Source organism: Hippopotamus amphibius, chromosome 2 (genome assembly GCF_030028045.1).
Source record: "Hippopotamus amphibius kiboko isolate mHipAmp2 chromosome 2, mHipAmp2.hap2, whole genome shotgun sequence".
Classification (NCBI taxonomy): Eukaryota; Metazoa; Chordata; class Mammalia; order Artiodactyla; family Hippopotamidae; genus Hippopotamus; species Hippopotamus amphibius.
In genome coordinates, this window is record NC_080187.1 from 60,784,326 (window position 1) to 60,802,203 (window position 17,878).

General features: G+C 56.2%; 1 protein-coding gene and 1 long non-coding RNA gene across 8 annotated transcripts; one reads left to right on the forward strand and one right to left on the reverse strand.

Annotated features, from left to right (window-relative positions):
- Positions 1 to 268: 268 nt before the first annotated feature.
- On the reverse strand, positions 269 to 15,786 carry FHIP2B (FHF complex subunit HOOK interacting protein 2B). 7 transcript variants are annotated; one of them, XM_057720956.1, is made up of 18 exons: positions 15,645 to 15,745; positions 12,861 to 12,915; positions 11,700 to 11,778; positions 9,431 to 9,603; positions 8,646 to 8,750; positions 8,235 to 8,357; positions 7,780 to 8,007; positions 7,478 to 7,674; positions 7,058 to 7,166; positions 6,747 to 6,823; positions 6,192 to 6,381; positions 5,453 to 5,598; positions 5,207 to 5,335; positions 4,943 to 5,033; positions 4,615 to 4,758; positions 4,136 to 4,276; positions 3,825 to 3,925; positions 272 to 3,590 (listed from the first exon to the last, which is right to left on the reverse strand). In XM_057720956.1, exons 2-18 carry the CDS (start codon positions 12,894 to 12,896, stop codon positions 3,452 to 3,454), a joined length of 2,208 nt encoding a protein of 735 aa, XP_057576939.1. In that variant the 5' UTR covers positions 12,897 to 12,915; positions 15,645 to 15,745; the 3' UTR covers positions 272 to 3,451. The 7 variants fall into 7 exon arrangements, 6 of the variants coding, with proteins under 6 accessions (XP_057576940.1, XP_057576938.1, XP_057576942.1 ...); XM_057720955.1 differs by lacking the exon at positions 12,861 to 12,915 and having other exon boundaries at positions 271 to 3,590; positions 15,645 to 15,786; XM_057720958.1 differs by lacking the exons at positions 12,861 to 12,915; positions 15,645 to 15,745 and adding an exon at positions 12,211 to 12,845.
- Positions 15,331 to 17,026, forward strand: LOC130844787 (uncharacterized). Its single transcript, XR_009051241.1, has 4 exons — positions 15,331 to 15,511; positions 16,285 to 16,539; positions 16,661 to 16,750; positions 16,932 to 17,026. It is a non-coding gene; the product is annotated as an uncharacterized LOC130844787 (long non-coding RNA).
- Positions 17,027 to 17,878: the final 852 nt, after the last annotated feature.

Consider the following 17,878-nt stretch of genomic DNA (forward strand, 5'->3'; position numbering starts at 1 on the left):
CTACGAAGCAGCTAAGCCTGTGCGCCACAACGACTGAGCCTGCGCTTTAGAGCCCATGAGCCACAACTATTGAGCCCATGTGCCACAACTGCTGAAGCCCATGCACCTAGAGCCCGTGCTCCACAAGAGAAGCCACGGCAACGATGAGCCCGTGCACCACAATGAAGAGTAACCCCCGCTTGCCGCAACTAGAGAAAGCCCGTGTGCAGCAACAAAGATGCAACGCAGCCAACAAACAAACAAATAAATAAATTTATTAAAAAAAACATAGAAGGGGTGCTGGGGGAGGTCATTCCAAGGGAGTGGGTCCCTGGCTGAGTAAATAGGTGTTGCTTACTTTGCCTTCCTGCCTAAATGTCTCTGTGGGTTGGAAGTGAGCAGGAAGTGGGGGGGGGGGGGGGGGGGGGCGGGGAGTCTGCGGTCAAGAGAAGCTCCTCTCCTCTTCCCAATGATACCACCCAGGCCTTTCCAGACAGCAGGCAACATGCAGGTGACACTGCAGATGACTGGCTGGCAGGCTTCCTTTGTCCACCACAGCCTGTCTCGGGCCCGCTGGGGCTCCTTCATCGGCCTGCCAGGTGGGATATGACCACATCCCCTCCAAGGTTTGGGCAGTGAGAAGGCCAGGGGAAGCTTCGGGTGGGCGAGGGGCTGTGAGAGCTGTCCCTCTGCCCGTCTCTTTCTCCTCGAGCTTCTCCAGTGGATCCTTCCCCGCATCGCTCTGCCCCCAGGCTCCTGCCTCTGCCTCGGTGCAACTCCAGCCCGAAGCCAGCCCCAGACCCGCTCTTCATTTCCCCTCAGCTCAGCCGAATCACGGTAGGAGTTATTTTTAAAAAGAACTTTACTAAAGTTTAAGGGAAAACTAAAGGAAATCAAGGAAACATATCATGCTCCTTACTCACTGCGGTACACTAATCACTAACGACAGGTTTGGTTCTGAGCAGAGAAATACTTGACTGGGTTTCCCTTCTGTGCTAACTCCCCTCTGACACTGAAGAGCCAGGATGACCTCAGAGGCCCCCTTCCCTGCCTCTCTGGGCTGCCATCTTGTCTTTCTGGAGCCTGGGCCTGTGGTGGGAATCCTCTTGATCCTTCTAAAGATAAACATCTTCCAAATGGCTCCCTTCTCTCAGTGTCTGCGGGACCTACGGGTCCACATCCACATTGAAGGACGGGGTCTTTACTTCCATTAAGTAGCCTATAGTAGTTTTCATCCCTGGGTGTCCATTAGAATCACCCAGAGAGCTTTAAAAACAACTGTGCGCCCACCCCCAGAGAGCTAATTAACTGGTGGAGGGTGGGACTGGGGCACTGGTATTTTTGAAAGCAACCCAAGTTACTGTAACATACCGCGAGGTGAAAGCCACGGAGCAGCCCTCACTTTGTGTCTGCGGCTTGCCTGCCCTGGAGTACTCCTGGTGAACACCCCCCACGCCCCCACTGCCCACCAGAGGATCTCCACACACATACACTTAGGGACAAGATTTTTTAAAACATCAGGCCCACTATTCACCACTAAAGCAGTCATACTGCTCATGACAGAAACACTAAAAAGGAGACTTGCACACAGACGCCTCAGGTGGCCCGTTTCCGTGCGGTGTCTCTGGGGCTGCCAGCTTTCAGCTGTAGGCCAGCAGAGCAGAAACAGTGCTGCTTGGCCAAGAGAGCCTGGTTCCTGGTTCCTGGCAGGCGCTGAGGAACATCAGGTTTGCACTGCCAGAGCCTCTCTTTACCACCACCCCCCCGCCCCAACACACACATGCACAGACACACGGCACCCCTCCATCCTGTGCTGGGAAAGGAATTTAATTCATCTCCCTTAGGGAGGAAGATGGGCCTGAGTTAGCAGTGGAGCCCTGGGCAGAAGGACGCGAAGGGCGGAGAAGAAAAGGGCGGCTGTGTCCACGCAACCACACCGTTTATTGCTGTGCTGTCTGGGGGGACACTGTGCAAATGCCCAAGTGCACTGATGGTGGGGGGAGTGTCTGACTCCCAGACACGCGAACGTTTTCTGAACCAGAAAGTCCAGACCCAATTCACCCTTTGAGCTCTGCTCCCCGTCCCACACCGATGCCCACACACGCACACACACATGCGGGCACATGCACGGTGTCCTCCAGAGCAGCAGTTAAACCTTCCCCAGCTTGGAGGAATGCAGGAGAGGTAGGGGTCACTGAGTTTCCTCCTCTTTCATGTCACCTCTTGGCAGCCTGTGGCCGGCTTCTAGAAGCGGCATGGGCAGGAAAAGGAAGCTAAAGGGGCTCCGGCCTGCTCCTCCTTGCCCAGGAGCAAAGCCAGCGACTGCAGTTTACTGTGAGGTAATGCCTGGCGCCGCCTGTGTATCCCTGCAGGTTGAGACAGATTTGGGCCGGGTGGGGTGGTAACCCCAGCCTCGGAGGGCACACAGGGCAAACACCACCACGCCTGGCTGCCTGCGTCCCCAGCCCCTTCCCACCAGGTCTTGGGGGGCTGGTGGTCTGGTGGGCATCCTCGCCTCACCTGGACCCAGAGCTTCTGGCACCCCTGGGGGAGTATTCCATGGAGAACCCCAGCAGAATGCTAAGGGCGAGGACAGGCCCCCCCCAGTCTCTGAGCCCCTCTGCCCAGGTGCTGTGGACCTGCCGAGACGGGTTAAGAAGGCGCCAGAGAGAAACCAGCTGGAGCTGGAGACTGGAGTCTGGCATCCAGCCCCCCAGCTCCCCAGGCCCTCTCCCGCCCTGGCTGCAGTTGCATCAAGCTTCTCATTAGCAGCTGCCCCCGCCTGGGTGCGGAGCATGCCTTGGGCATTTGCCATGAGGCTGTTGGGAATTTTGCAACAGTTTCCAGGAGGGCCGAGCAGGAAGAGGGGCTTCCCCTGTTATCCACTGCCCCTTCCTCAAGGGTTAAGCCAAGAAGGCAGGAGAAAAAAATGTCAAATCTCAGCAGCATCTATGGTACCTAGTGTGACAAAAAGAGGGCCATGCCCCCATTCTCTCTGGCCTGTGGTCCTGACCAGCCACAGAGCCATCAGTTCACTCCCCCTTGTGTCCCTAGAATTGAGTCTCAGGTCTTGGCTTTCGCCACAGATAGGCCATAGAGACAGGTGACAGGCACAGGACAGACACACGAGGCTCTGGATCTGAGGGCCCACCTGGCCATCACCCAGCTCCCCAGAGAAGGCTCCGAGGACCCCATGCTGTCCAAGAAGCCATCACTTTTTCTCCTTGGCCTCTGGTACCTCGGAGACCCACTCCTTGAAACACAGTCTGGTGCGGCCAACAGGCCAAGGTCATCTTGAGTGAACTTGAGAGTGGAAGCCCAGACCTCCACACAGGCGGAGGGGCCTTGGGATGTAAAAGAGATGGAACCAAGCCCCCAACCTGGGAGGACGGCGGTGGCAGCAGTGCCAGGTGGGAGGCAGCTCTTGGGCAGAGGTGCGGACGGGAGTCTCCTCTCCTGTCACGCTCCTTGCTCAGACGTGCCCTTCTGGGGGTGTGGAGAGGCGCAGGTGAGGACCGTGCGGGGGGAACTTGACGAAAGCAATGGCAGCCAGCTCCTTGCAGAACTCCTCAAGGACGACTACGCCCTGGAGGAGGGTCTGGTGGTCCAGCCTGAGGGAGACAGCACGGGGGTCACGGTTGGGAAGTGTGGGGAGTGTGTGCAGTGTGACATCCCAGTGTCTGTGCAGGATCACCCAGTGACAGCCAGCCCTGAGCGTCTATGAGGGACCACAGGCCTCAGCAACGGGCGCGCCTCTGCCCGTCCTGGCACCTCCCCCACTGGGAAGCCCTCGCCTTCCCACTCCAGGGCTCTTCCTCGGGCACCCCCTTCCCTCAGTTACTTACTGCTCCCCGGGGACCTGGCCCATCAGCTGCCTGCGCACCAGGAGCAGTTTGCCTGGGAACTGGGGCACCCTCTGAATTCTCTGCATCAAGTCTCCGATCACCTAGAGCACGAACAAGGGGACTGAGGAGGAGACCAGTGACACGGCCGCAGGGTTCCTGGCCCTGCCGAACCATGGGAGAGGGGTGGCACCAGTGCTGTCCCCTGGCGCTGGCAAGGGGGCCCATTCCTGCAGCCCCCAGCCCTCCCATCCCGTCCCCCTCCCTTCCTGCCCTCAGCACTGGCACACTTCCTCCAGCCTGGGCATCCTCACCCTGACGAGCACAGAAAACAGGCTCCGGCAGCCAGGGGCCAGGCTGATGTAGGGATCCAGGAGGTACTCATGGATGAGGGGGTGGGGGAAGAGGGCGAGCCGGGACAGGACTGAGGTCACTTGCAGGTTCAGGCTGTACGGCTGTGGGGAGCACGGTGGACAAGCGAGGGTTGGCAGGGGTGGTGAGCACTTCTGCACCCCCGCCCCCCAGCAAGGTGCCTGGCCAGTGTGAACGTGTGCAGGGGTTGGAAATGCATGTGATGTGTGTGTCATGGGTTCCCTGGGGCTGAGGGCCAGGACACGTTAGGGCGTGTGGAGCAGAGGCGAGACGGTGCTTCCCGCCTGGGGAAAGGTGGGGGTTGAGGGGGGTCGTGGCGCCGGAAAAGGGAAGATGACTGGACCCCCATGGCCGGGCTCTGTTCTCCTGAAGGACTCCAGAGGCCCTCGCCCTGTGGCTGGGGCCCAGCCCTGTCAGCTACCTGTTCTAAAATCCGGGACATGCGGTCGAACAGCATTCGGAGGAAGTGACCCTCAAAGAAAGGCCGTTCGGGCTCATGGGGGTCCAGGGGTGTGGGAGCCAGTGGCCAGCCCCAGGGCGCCACTCGGGAGCTGCACTCCTGGAACTGAAACAGGAGGGGAGAACTGAAGAGGTGGGCCCAGTGGTCAGGAGGCACCAGCAGGCAGGTGAGGCTCAGGCACTGGGCCAGAGCTGGGAGCACCCCGGGCAGGAGATCACAGAGGCAGAGTGTGTTAACCCCGCGCTCTGAGTGACAAGAACTGGGTGCTGGCAGAGGCCTCGACACTCACCAGTCCATAAGCATCGTGGACGTATGTGTCGTATCCAGTCTCCTCCAGGAAAGCCGAGGTCTTGGCTTCCTCAGGAACGAGGCAGAGGAAACTGAGAGACAGGACCCTAGGTGTGGGGGGGGGTCCCCCACCTGCACCACCCTGCTCTCCCCCACTCCATCTCCAGCCCCGAGGGAGCACTCCCTCCCGGGCTGCGCCCCATCAGGGCTGTGGCCAAAGATGGAACAGAACTCAGGTGGCTCAGACTCCTTGACCTGCTCCTACCTGTTCACAATCTCGGTCACCGCTGTTTTGCCATCGGGGTTGGTGGCAGGGGCAGGGGGAGGCTTCGTGGAAGGTTGAAAGCCGGAGTCAAGGAAGCCATCTGTGAAGTAGGGGTCTTCTTCCAGATCTCTGTGCCAGGCAGACAAGCGAGGCACCAGTGAACACAGGAACTGGTGCAGGGTGCTGGGGGCTGCGTGGTGGTCCCCAATGGCCTGAGGCCTCCCCAAGGCACTGGGTTTCACTTACAGGGTGTCCTCATAGCTCTCGGGCTCTGGCGAGCCCCGGGCCACGTAAGGGCGCCCCTCGAGGTGGCGCAGGATCAGGCTGTGGATGATCTGCTCGTGGGGCTTCTGGAGCAGCTCCTCAAACAGCCGCAGCGTGGCGATGCTGATCTGGGGCAAGAAGGGGTCAGCAGGGCACCCCTTCCCCACCCTGGCCTCTAGGGGTGCCTGGGAAGTTCCCACCCAGGTGAGAAGAGCCCCCGAGGAGGGGATCACCTCCTCCATCTGGGGGCTAAGGTGGCAGGTTTTAAGGGGAGCAGATGGGTGTTGGCCTGGGAACCAGAAGTCTGGCTGGTCCCCGTTCCATTACTAATTTGAGGTGTGGTATCAGGCAAGCCAGCTGGCTCCTCTGCACCTCAGCTTCCATGTCTGAAAAATGGAATACCGGCCTCACCTACCTCACAGAGTGGCTGTCAGCCTCAAACAAGCCAAATGAATATAAAAGCATGTTGTAAGATAAAAAGTGCCATCACAAGTATGTGATCACAGAAAATTACTGCGTGACAAAGGCAGTTTGGCTACCAATCACTGGGTCACTGGCCTTTTTCTCTTTTTTGCGGGGGGGGGGGGGGGGGCTTGTGTTTCAATGCCTCAAGGGTAGAACCACCTGGAAAGCTAATGAAAATGGGAAGAAGCTTCAGGAAATCCCTTGGGCAGGGGTTGGTGGGGCGGAGCGAACAGAGAGGAGGGCCCCAGCACCTCACCTCATCAGAGAGGTGGTCGCAGTGCCGGACGAGGTGGGCGCACAGGGTGTGGGGGCTGTCCTCGGGGGCTGCGGGCTGCGGGTCTGTGCCCAGGAGGAAGGCCACAGCCTCCCGCAGCAGCGCAGGGGAGCGGAGCTGGCGCAGAAGGGCCGTGAGCAGGGCCGTGGCGGTCAGCACGCTCTGTTCAGACCTGCAGGGAGAGCGCGCTGGGTCAGGCAGGGTGCGGGAGACCAGAGGAGCAGCAGGGAGGGAAGGCGGGTGGAGGGCCAGAGCCCTCTCCTGGCTCCCTGGCATCTTCGGCTGGTATTTCTCTGCTCATGCCCCACCCCTCCTGAGGTCCTGGAGTCCAAGGGCGGGAGGCCTCTGTTAGCCCACGTCGCTCTGAGCCACGACTGTGTCAGAAGGACAGGCGTGGCGAACGTCCACGGGCAGAGCCCACAGACTCCCGTGACTCTGGCCAAGGAGGTCCCTGGCCTCGGGCACAGGAAGGAGCTTGGTGGGGTGGGCGGTTTGCCTGGACCACGGCCACGCCCAAGGGAACTGGACAGAACTTACACGTGTAGGAGCTGGGGCTGCAGAATCTCCACAAACAACTTCTCAGCCACAGCCTTTGCCAAGGCATCCGAAACCACCTGGGCGCCAAAGAGCATGTCTTAAACACGTTTTTACGTCCAATCAACAATTTTCCACTGAGAAATAGCTGTGTCCTGCACTTCACCTAACACAACAGGTAAAGGGTCCCTGCTGGCTCCAGGCCCCACCCAGCTCCCAAAAGACCCCCTGGGTCCTCCAGGTAGAGACACGAACAGAGCAGCATGAAGTGGGCAGCACCCAAGGAGAGCCCCGTCCGCGCCCGCCCTGCTCACCGTATGTGCCTCTGTGATGAGCTGGTCGCAGTAATCAAACCAGCCCAAAAAGGCAGCCAAGGCCTCCTTGCCGGGGAAGGACGCCTCATCAGACGGGGCGGTGGGTAACCTGAGGAAGAGTGAGGGAGGTCTGTGAGGCCTGCTTCACGTACGTCCAGGAAGCTGGGCCCTTCTGCCCTCCACTCTAGAACCTCTGTTGCTGAGGGTCAGTTCTACTGGGGGCTCTCAGGGCAGAAGTCAAAGTGATGCTCTCCTGGAAGGCTAGAAGGCCCTTGAGCATGGGCTGTAACCTCAGGAAGAGGGTGGCCAGCAGAGGTCCCCATCACCCCCGGAAAACAAGAAGAGCCACTGCCAGGAAGATGACAGTCAGGGTTCTAGCCACTGAAGATGTAGCCCAGCCTTCCCTGACCAAGCGCCTACCTCCAGCTGATGCCCTCTAAAGCGGCAACGTCTGCGGGGTCCAGGAAGGCCGGCAGGGACTGGTACAGCTGGCAGAGGTGCTCGACGATGGCAGGGCAACAAGGGCTGCTCTGCACCAGGTAGGTGGCGGCTGCCTGGGAAGCCACGCTTACCAGGAGCAGCAGGTTCTCCTGGGCCTTCAGGGCCACCCGACCTTTCTAGGGGATAAGAGTACCACTTCAGGGACATGTGGCTGATCCCCCACGTGCCCTCCCAGCAACTCACCCTCCCCGGCCTGTCCCCTGTGTCTCGGCAACCGGCACCTTGCTCTTGCACAAGCCAATCAGGGAGGTGATGAGGTTGCTCTCCCCGGTCCCTCCACCTGGCTCCTCGGCCTCAGCAGGCAGCTGGGTGCTCAAGGCCTGGGCCCCACAGGCACTCCTGTCGGGAGCCCTGCTGTGGGGGCGGTCTTTGTCCTTGACGCCAGCTGCCTCTTTCGGCAGGGCCGTGGCTTCTCTGGATGCCTTCTTCCTACCGGTGGTCTTTTTACCCTGCAAGGGAGGCTGGGTGAGGCCCGGCTGTGGTGCAGGCCACTCCCCATGGTGGCCCCTTGGGGATACACAGTGGGCTGGCTGCTGGCGCCTCCGCGTGGGGCTGGAGGGGGAGCTGCCTGAGCGCCTCCCCGGTACCTGCTCCATCCTTCTGCTTCCTCAGAAGGGCCACACGGGCTTGCCCTGGGGTCTGGGCCCTCCCTCTTCTGCTCCCCAGAGGTGCTCACCTCTAGGATGTAGGTGAGCAGGGCTGGATCCTGCTGGATCTTGGAGCAGAGGACGGTGGTGAACTGCACCTCCTCCTTTTCTGTGAGGGATCCAGGAACTGTCCCACCAAGTCGGAGAAGTTTCTGGAAGGGGAGCAGGACAGTGACAGAGGGGAATGGGGTGGCAGGGAAGAGAGGGAGGAATAGGGCAGCAGAAAAAAAACAATCTGCACGGCCATGGGTTCAGACTCAAACCTGTGGCGCGGTGCCCAGGTCCTGAGGAAGAAGCTGGATGTGGGGGCATTCTTAGCGTCTCAGAGGGTGCAGTGTTTTTGCAGAGAAAGTTTTGGTGCTTTGGGACGGGCCTTGGAGCACCCCCTAGCTTTTCTTGAAAGCATCGGCCTCACCCCCAGACACCCTTTAGCCCCTCACCTGCACAGGCCTGTGGACATTGAGGTAATGCAGGAGGGGGTGCTGCACCTGGGCCAGAACTTTGCTGAAGAACTGGAGCACCTGCTGCCGCATGCCTGGCGGGTACTGCGGGTCGGGGACAAAGTGCCTGTCAGTTAGGCGGTGAGGCCACACCCCAGACCAGACCGCTCCTCCCCTCACTGCGCGGAGGGCGCCTTCTCCGTGAGCCTCCTTCCCTCACTCTTGGAAGCTGGTCTCTTCTGTGCTGCCAAGCCCGCTTCCTGATCCTTTCTTTTCCTTTTTTTTTCTTCTTCTTTTCTGGCCGCACCGTGAGGCATGCGGGATCGAACCCATGCCCCTTACATCAGGAGGGCGCGAGTCTTAACCACTGGGCCGCCAGGGAAGCCCCGCCCCCTTTGTCTGTAACCTTGTCTTTATTGAACATACTATACGTGGGCGCCTTTGATGATCCTGCCTTTCCCCGACTAGAATTTTCGCCTGTTTCAATCACTGCCAGGTCCCTAGAGCCTAGAACACAGCCCGGCACACGGCTGGTTCTCAGTACATCTTTGAAGAATGAATGGAGACTAAACAAGGAAAGGGCACACGTCCTCAACCCTGAGGACAGAGAGAACACGCCACCAAAGGAAACAAGCAAGGGCCCGAAGGCTCCGGGAGGTGGCCGGGTGTGTTCTCTGACAGCTTCAGCGCCCCCACCCCCAGCTCACCCCCCTCCCCCGGCGTCGGCACTGGGAGGACCACAGGCTCAGGTGGAAGGTTCCAGAGGCACCCGGGGTCCTGCCCACCTCAGCCTTGCCCAGCGTGCACAGGGTCTCCAGGATCTTGTGCTGCAGCAGGTACTCCAGACACGGCCCCGCCTCGCTGGTTGCCGCCTGCTGCTTCTCCTCATACACCAGGATGTCCAGCATCTGCTTCAGCCGCCAGGGAATATCTGTTTTCTTGGCCGGGGTGTTTTCATCTAATCAAGATTCAGGGAACAAGACGAATGGGATGAAGAGGGGCACTCTGGCTTGATGGGGTCAAGCCCATGGGGCCTGGGGGAGGAGGGGAGACAGAGAGCAACCTGGAGGAGGAGGCCAGGTTAATAGTTTTCTCCAGCCACCAGAGGAAAGGGAATTTTACACTTGATGCCTCTCCAGTTAAAAAGACAAAAGACCTTTTAGAAGCAGCCCAGGATACAGCCCTCTGACAGAGCATGTGTGCAGGCCCCAGCACCTTATTACAGGAAAGTAGCAGCATTTTTTCTCTGAACTCTGGGGTCTACAGAAGGACACCTGCTAGGCTTCAGGCCAGCTCTGGGCCTGAGTGAGAAGCTATGGGCTCAGGGGTCTCTGTCATATAACTGAGAAGCTGTCTTCAAACAGCTTCCTAACAGATAACCTCCTGGGGCCTGTTTATGTCTGTTTTACACTCACAGAAGGCAATACTCTATTTTTTTACAAAGAAGAAGAAGAAAAAAAAAAATCCATGCACGACCTTGGGTTCAGACTCAAACTCACTGCACAGTGCCCAGGTCCTGATGGAGAAGCTGGTTAGTGGGGTTTTCTTAGTCAGTCTCAGAGGGTAGAGGATTTTTATAAAGTTTTGGTACTTTGGGACTGGCCTTGGAGCACCCCCTAGCTTTTCTTAAAAGCATAGACTCTTGAGCAAGGCAACTCACCTCACCCACCCCTGTACCTCTGGTGCAGGGACCAGTCTGGAAATTAATGAATTGGGCCCAGGTGAACCCGAGGCAGTTCTAGATCTTTTCCTAGCCTTCTGGTAGCTTGGGGTTCCCTGTCAAGAGATCTTCAGTCTAAAAGGTGCAAACTTCCAGATGTAAAATAAGTCCTGTGCATGTAATGTACAGCATGGTGACTAGAGTTAATGATACTGTACTGTACATTTGAAAGTTTTTTGGTAACAGAGAAAATCTTAAAAGTTCTCAACACAAGAAAAAAAAACTGTAGCTATGCGTGGTGACAGATGTTAACTAGACATTGTGGTGATCATAATATATCCATATATTGAATCAATATGCTCTACGCCTGAAACTAATATAATGTTATATGTCAATTATATCTCAGTTAAAAAAAAAAGAGATCTGCAGTCTAAAACAATCGTTCTTAACTGGGGCGCTTTTGCATCCCCTCCCTGGGATACCTGGCCATGTCTGGAGAGACATGTATGGTTGTCACAATGGGGAGGGGTGCTACTGGCATCTCGTGGGTAGAGGCCAGAGTTGCTGCTAAACATACAACCACCCACAACAAAGACTGATCCAGTCAAGGTGTCACCGATGTCAAGATTCAGGAACCTGGTCTAACGGAATGCTCAGAGGGTCCCTCTGAGGGTCCAAAGGCCATTTTTAATTTCTTGGGCTGGCTCAGGCTGGAAATAAAGGCTTTAGGAAAGTTGTCAGCTGGAATCAAACCCGTCTGAACTCTTGGAAGTGGAAAGCTCGGGATGCAGGAAACGTTACCTGGCAACCAGTGCATCTCCACCAATCCCAGCATATTGGCTACCAAGCAGCCAATGAGGCTCTGCCCCCTCAGTGAGTGATCCCGATGGGCCCAGATGACCCAAGGCTTTGGCTCTCTAGAGTGTCAGCTTGGGGAGAAGGACCAGGCACGCTACATGCCTTGGTTTTTGTTCTCCTCCCACACCAGGTCTCTACAAGGGAAATGCCCTCTAAGCCGACTCAGGGAAAAGAGGAATTTACTTCATTTCTTTTCTTTAATCAGTAAGCCCTGGGCACGGGTCACAGGCACTTGGGGACTGAAGGCCTGGACACTGCCCAGCTGGAAGCCGGGGGCAAGTGGCATTCAACCTCTGGGTTGCAGAGTCAGGCCAGTGAGACTCCGTCTCCTTGTCCCCACTCCTGCCTCACACAGGTCCCCTCCCAGAAGGTCAGGGCAGGACAGTCCCCACTCTAAACTCCTGGGCAGTGGATGTCACCTTCCCCAGCACACCTGCATCTCTGAGCTGCAGGGTGACCCCACGCACACCTTCCTGCCCGCACCTTGCTCCCCGCTCCCTCCGGGGATCCATGCGTGGAAGGAGACCAGGCCCCACCTGTGCTCTCGATATAGTAGTTTGTGATGCCCTTCCAGTGTTCCACGAAGGCCTCCAGCAGGTCAATGCTGGGCTCCCGCTGTGGAGAGAGCAGACATGACCTAAGCGGCCGCCACCAGCACTCCTCAGAAAGGACATCCCACCATCTGCTAAGGGTCGGATGGGTGCTGGGCCCTGGAGGAGGCACTGTGGCCCTGGGTTCTCAAATTGAATAGCAACACGTTTTCTCCAGGACATTTGCCCATTGTCTCCATATCTGCCAACAATCTCCTGGTTCCTCTCCTCAGACCCTGCCTCCCTCCTGGAAATGCTGTGCTCCTGCTACAGGTCATGATTCTACATCCCCTGTCCCAGAGCAGCTAAGACTGTTGGCAGGGGAAAGAGACACAGAAACAGATCATTTCTATATATCATGGTTATGCTACAAAGAGGTACATAGAGGAAAACAGGAGAGCACCCCCAAAACAACAAAATCAAAATGATACAGATGGAAAAGGTGGCAAAGACAAACCTCTCAGGTCTCCCTCAGTCTGAGTCTGAAAATTCAGGTTGAAGGCCACGACAGCTCAGTTCAGCCATATGGGTAATGTTAGCGGAATATTAAGAAAGTGCCTTGCTTATAATATGCTGCATCTTTTGTCCATGGCTGCAGGTCATGCACCCCTAGCTCCTCTCAGCTCTGCTCCTGTCCACATCTCCTCTGGCTCTTTCAATCACCCTGTGGGAATTCTGATCTGCTGTGAGCAACCCCCAACCTCCCCCTTTTCCCGAAGTGCTCTCTCTATTTCCATGCCCTGGCTGGAACTAACCTTGAACTGGTAACAACCACTTCCCCTAAAAACTTCTCCAGAAAAGGGCCTTTCTTCTCTTTACTTGCAAAGTAAATGTTCACAGGAGAAAATGCATAATCCAATTGTCCCTACCTACATCCCTACCTCTTGGTCTTTTCTCCGGCCACTCCTCTGCCCAGGAGGCCCTGTATCCTCCTGCACCAGTCTAGGTCCTAGCAGTCCCCAGTGAGGTCCAGCTCAGGGCCCCCACCTCCACAAAGCCACCTCTGGGATCCCTGGACGCATCTCTAACTTCATGCTTTACTGCACCACAGGACGGGGTGTCTCCTCCTTCCATAACTCCCTCAGTAGGTATCTGCTGAGTGCCTACCGTGTACAAGACACCATGCCTGATGTTACGAGCCATACGAGGCTAAGAGCCAGTCCTCCAGAAACATGCCATGGAAGAGAAGAGAATACAAAACACACTGAATAACTCAACTACTGAAGTAGCATGAGAACACAGGAGAGGTAGAGAGTGACATTCGGGTAAAGAGGGGTCACTTCTAACAAGTGGAATGAAGAGGCTTTACTGAGGTCATGCAGGAACTAAAACCTGAAGAGCTGGGTCTGATTTCAACAATTAGAGACATTTCCTGCAGAAGGAACTTTGCAAAGTATGTTTGGGGCAAGGATGAATTGATGAGTGTGTGGGGCCTTGAATTTCTTGGCCAAACCAAGAAGTCTAATTTTTTTTTAAATTTTTTTTTAAGGCAGTCAGGTGCAGGTTAGTGACATCTTCTGAGCTGTGTGAGGAAGAGTCATCTGGCAGGTGTGTAGGAGACAGATACAGGATGAATGCTTAGCAGGCCACTGTGACAAGAGGAGAAAGCAATAACACTGAGTCAGAAGCCTTGAAATATTCCCCCTGCCTTAGCCGCCCAGGCAGTCTTATCTTCTTTCAAAGTCAGCTGTGGGGGCCACGACCCTTACGGGAGTGGAGCCTCCCACAGTCGTTCCAAACACATCATCCATATGGAGTGACTGCATCTTATCACGTTCTATGTGATGCTATCATTGTTGGGTGAGCAGTCATCTTTCCAGGAGACTGTGAGTTCCCTGAGAGCCAGGGTTCTGTGTTTCCACCTCTGCCAGCCCCTAAAGGGTTCTGCAGAGTGACCACTCACTGATATTTACTAAATATCTCAGCGAACTCCTTAAGCTCTTTCCATAGTTCCTTCTCTCTGGGAAAGCCCTCTGACCCTTGACCACACTATAGTCATCTCACAAGTCTGTGATGGGGTCTCATCTAGCCTTAAAATTCATTTATAGTCTCCTAAAGCCTTAAGCAGGACTTATACCAAAAAAGAACAACCCAGGAAGAAAAGGAGAAACAGGAGATCAAAGGTTAGCCCAAGCAGATGGTTAGAGCTAAGAAAGCAGGAGGTAATGTTGACTTGGATCTATTATTAGCTACTGTTACTGCAGACCAAAGAAACTGCACCAAATGATTTTTGAAAGATAATAGTATTTTTACAAAGAACTGTAAAGACTGCTATTGTATTTCATCAGAAGAGGGCAGGAAGGAGCGCTCTTCCTCCTTAACAAGGAGTCAAGCAACTTGCTGGGGGTTCTAACCTGGTGACCCAGCCCTGGGAAGACCTATGCTCAAGCTTGGGGGCAGCGAGGGGTCCCCACCTCTCCTGATGGTACACAGGGCATCATCTGTATCTTACATACTGAGGGGCCTAAGACCACCTGCCTAAAAATATCTCCCTTGACCACCAATACTCCTGCCGCCACTGAAACTGGAATTTCCACACAGGAAGTTAGAAACGCACTTCTCAGGGCCAGGGTCCTGTCTATCCAGTCCACCCACCTTGTGTATGGAGCTTTCCCAGAGAGATATGAAAGAATGTTAGGTTACTCCCTAAAACGACAGCTATTTGGGCTGGGGACAGGGAGGAGAGTTCATTTTGGGACGCCCTCCTGAGGCAGGATGGCCCAGGGCTCCGGAACACCAGCAAGGGCAGCGCTGGGACAGGAGGAGAGTAGAAAGAGCAGAAGCTTTTCACTTTCTTCGCACGTTTGCTTAAGGCTGAGACTGTTCTCGTCATAACAAGCTCTGATCTGGGGTGTGTGCTGGGGAGGAAGGGGATGGAACCCCAGGCTGTTTCTCCTGAGAACATCTGATACACTCAACTGATCGATGAGGGGGAGGGCTTATACTATGAGACAAAAGAACTGTTAACTTTACAAGCAGATTCTAGGCAGAGTTACTTTAACTGGAGGGCACCCTGCCTGCCCTATCTAAAGGGCACTTTTATCTTGCTGAATGAAGAGAACAGCCGCTGTGGGCGCCTCTGACCAGCCTTCAACCCGAACAGAAAATGTCAGAAACACAAACTCCTGGGCCCTGGGGGCCGCCCCAGGCCCCACCACAGCTGGCCGCTCCTGACTCAAGGTCAGTGCGGCCAGGGCTGGCCTGGTGTTGAGATAACGTTCTGGAAACTGCGCTTGTACCCTGCAGAAGACTGTTTCCTGGGCCAGCTCCCCCGCTCCCCCCCACCCCGGACTGTATCTGTACCCTTCCTGGGGACTTAGCCAGTCGGGGCCCGCACTTTCCAAGTCCAAGGTGAGAGGACAGGCTGTGCCTGAGTGAGGTCTTGGAGCCGTCCGAGAGTTCCGGAACCAAGGGGAAGGGGCAGCTATTTTTTAAGCCCAGGTGACCAGGAAGGGAGGAGCGTGGGGGAGGAGGAAGGCACCCAGGATGGGGGAGGGGACACGGGGAGAATTTTGGGAAGAAACTATTGGGTGACAAGGGAGCACTCAGCACAGAGGACTTTGGGAATTGGGAGAGACTAGGGGAGCAGGAAAAATAAACAGGAAGCAATCCGGGGAGAAGGGTTAGGGGCTGGTGCGACCTGGAGAGGAGCTGGGAACTGGGGCGATGGGGAAAGAAGCCCCTGAACGCGGGCAGCGCTGCGCGGGAGGGGCGCGGCGGGGAAGCCAGGAGGCCTGAGAAGGGGCGCCGTGGCCCAGGTGGGGGTCCCTTCCTGGAGGCGGCCCTTGCCCTCCGCCCTCCGCCCGCCTGCGCGCCCGCCGGCTCCTCCCTCGGCCTCGCGCCCGCCCTTCCGGCCCAGGCCCCGCACGCCCCGGCCCCCCCGGGCCTCACCGCCCCCACGGCCTCCTGCAGCAGCGCCCCGAGCCGGCTCAGCATGACGGCGGCCCGGTTCTCAGCTCCCGGGTCCCGGGCGGCGGCGGCGGCGGCGGTGGCGGAGCTCCCGGGCGCAGGCGGCGACCCGGAGGCGCGGCGAGGGAGGCGGGGCCCCGGCCGCCCCGCCCCGCAGCCCCCGCCCAGCGCCGCCCAGCCCGGGGTCGGAGAGGAGGCCGGCCGCCGACGTGGCCCGGCGGGGCAGGGAGGAGGGGCGCCGGCAGCCCGGGCAGCGGAGGCGCAGGGTCAGGTCCGCCGTGGGCCCTTGGGGAACCGGGAGGCAACGAACGAAAGACTTAGAGATGGGCGAGTGGGACCAGGCAGGTTTTTCCAGTGAGGGATGAGAAGGTTTGTGGGTTCTGGAAGTCTCTAGACTTCCCTCGTGGGACCCCCTAATGCCTTAGCCTCCCATCATATGATGTCAAGGGTCAGCAGAAATACATTTTGAACAGCTGACTGCCCTGTGCTCAGGAAGAACCTCTTTCCATTCCTGAGGGGATGGCGGGGGTGGGGGGTGGGGGAGATGGGGAATGGGCTTTGAACTGGCAGAGCTGACTGCTAGAAAGCACCCTCCCTAAGGTCCCATCTTTGGACATTCCAGGAGACCCTGCTCTGATTGAGGATTCTGCCTGTGTAGTTCTTGGCCGTGATTTTACCAGTGTGCCCCGCCCCCCCAACACACACGGGAGCCATCCCTGTTTCCTTGATGGGTCTAGAAGGGCAAAACGGGGCCAGCGTGACTTCTGTGCCCTAGCCCATCCAGCACAGTAGCCACTTGCCCACTTGTGGCTATGGAGCTGAAATGGACTAGTCCTAATGGACACGTGCTGAAGACTTGTCAGACAAAGGAAAGAAGGTAAAATAGTCACTAATGATGTTCTATGTTGATGACAAATTGAGATGTAACCTATTAGATAAACTGAGTTAACCAAAGTATATTATAAAAATTAATTTCACCTGTTGCTTTTAACTTTAAGTGGATACAGTGCTGGTCCAGAGGTCCTGCAGAGGAAGTCACACTGGCCCTTGTTTTGCCCTTCTACATGCACCAAGGAAAGAAACAGAAGGTGGGTCGCTGGTGTGGGGGGCACACTGGGAAAGTTACACCCAAGAGTTACACAGGCAGAACCCTCAATCAGAGAAGGGTTTCCTTGAATGTCAAAAGCTGGGACCATAGGGAGGGGGCTTTCTAGCAGCCAGCTCTGCCAGTTCAAAGCCCATTCCCCATCTCCCCCCTCCACCCCCCAGGAATGGAAAGAAATTTTTCCTGAGGATAGGGCTGACTTCTGTTGAAAATGTATTCCTGCTGGCCCCTGACACCATCTGATGAGAGGGTAAGGCACTAGGGGTCCCAGGAGGGAAGGGGCGTAGCCCCTGTCATAGATCTGAGGACCTGGAGCTGTGGGGTCCTGGGGCTTCACTGCATTGGCCCTGCCTCTGGGGACCCATTCACCAGTGGGACGAAGCCGGGAGGCAGTGCCTGCCTAGAGTGGGCCGTGTGCCGTGGAGTGGAGCCTGCAGTCCAGACCGAGTCCCAGGGAGGCCAGGGTTCAGCTGAGCCCAGGCTGAGCTAGTGTTTGGATCTCAGATGTCTGGCAGCTGCTTGGGGAAAATCGATGTTTCAAACAGTTCATCTACAATTGGTCCCTGGTGAGGAGCCTATGGGAAATGAGAGGAGGCTTTTAGGCCAAAAAGTGTAAGAACAAAGGGAAGAAACAAGCCTGTTTTGTGTCTCAAGAAGCGATCTAGGGGACTTCCCTTGCAGTCCAGTGGTTCGATCCGTTGTCGGGGAACTAAGATCCCGCATGTCTTGCGGTACGGCCAAAAAAATTTTTTTTAATTAAAAAAAAAAAAGCGCAATCTAGAGTCAATCCAATGCTGTTCTTCTTTGGATCTCCTTCCTCATAGATAAAGGAAGCAGGTTGGATGGATTAAATCCACTTTTTTTCCTTCAAGATATTTCAAGGAACTGTAGAATATAGGGGAAGTGTATAAGAAATTCATAACATTTTATTTGGTTTAACTTTTTAAATTTTATTTTAAAAGCTCTAATAAAAGTGAGTGGACACACTTGTATATGTGTTAGAGCCCACTGATGTATTTAAATTCTGCTGCCAGGTTAGCTCACTGGGGAGAAGATGTTTGAATAAACCTCTCCTCCTGTCAGCGTAAATGAAGGTAGAAGGCTGTTGCAG

Excerpts from the sequence above, each read along its gene's own strand:
- FHIP2B (XM_057720955.1), bottom strand. The coding sequence starts at position 15,689 with ATGCTGAGCCGGCTCGGGGCGCTGCTGCAGGAGGCCGTGGGGGCG. Across the intron at positions 7,675-7,779 it reads TTGGCTTGTGCAAGAGCAAG|AAAGGTCGGGTGGCCCTGAA; the intron begins GTGCCGGTTGCC and ends CTTATCCCCTAG. Across the intron at positions 3,591-3,824 it reads GGCCAGGTCCCCGGGGAGCA|GCTGGACCACCAGACCCTCC; the intron begins GTAAGTAACTGA and ends TGTCTCCCTCAG.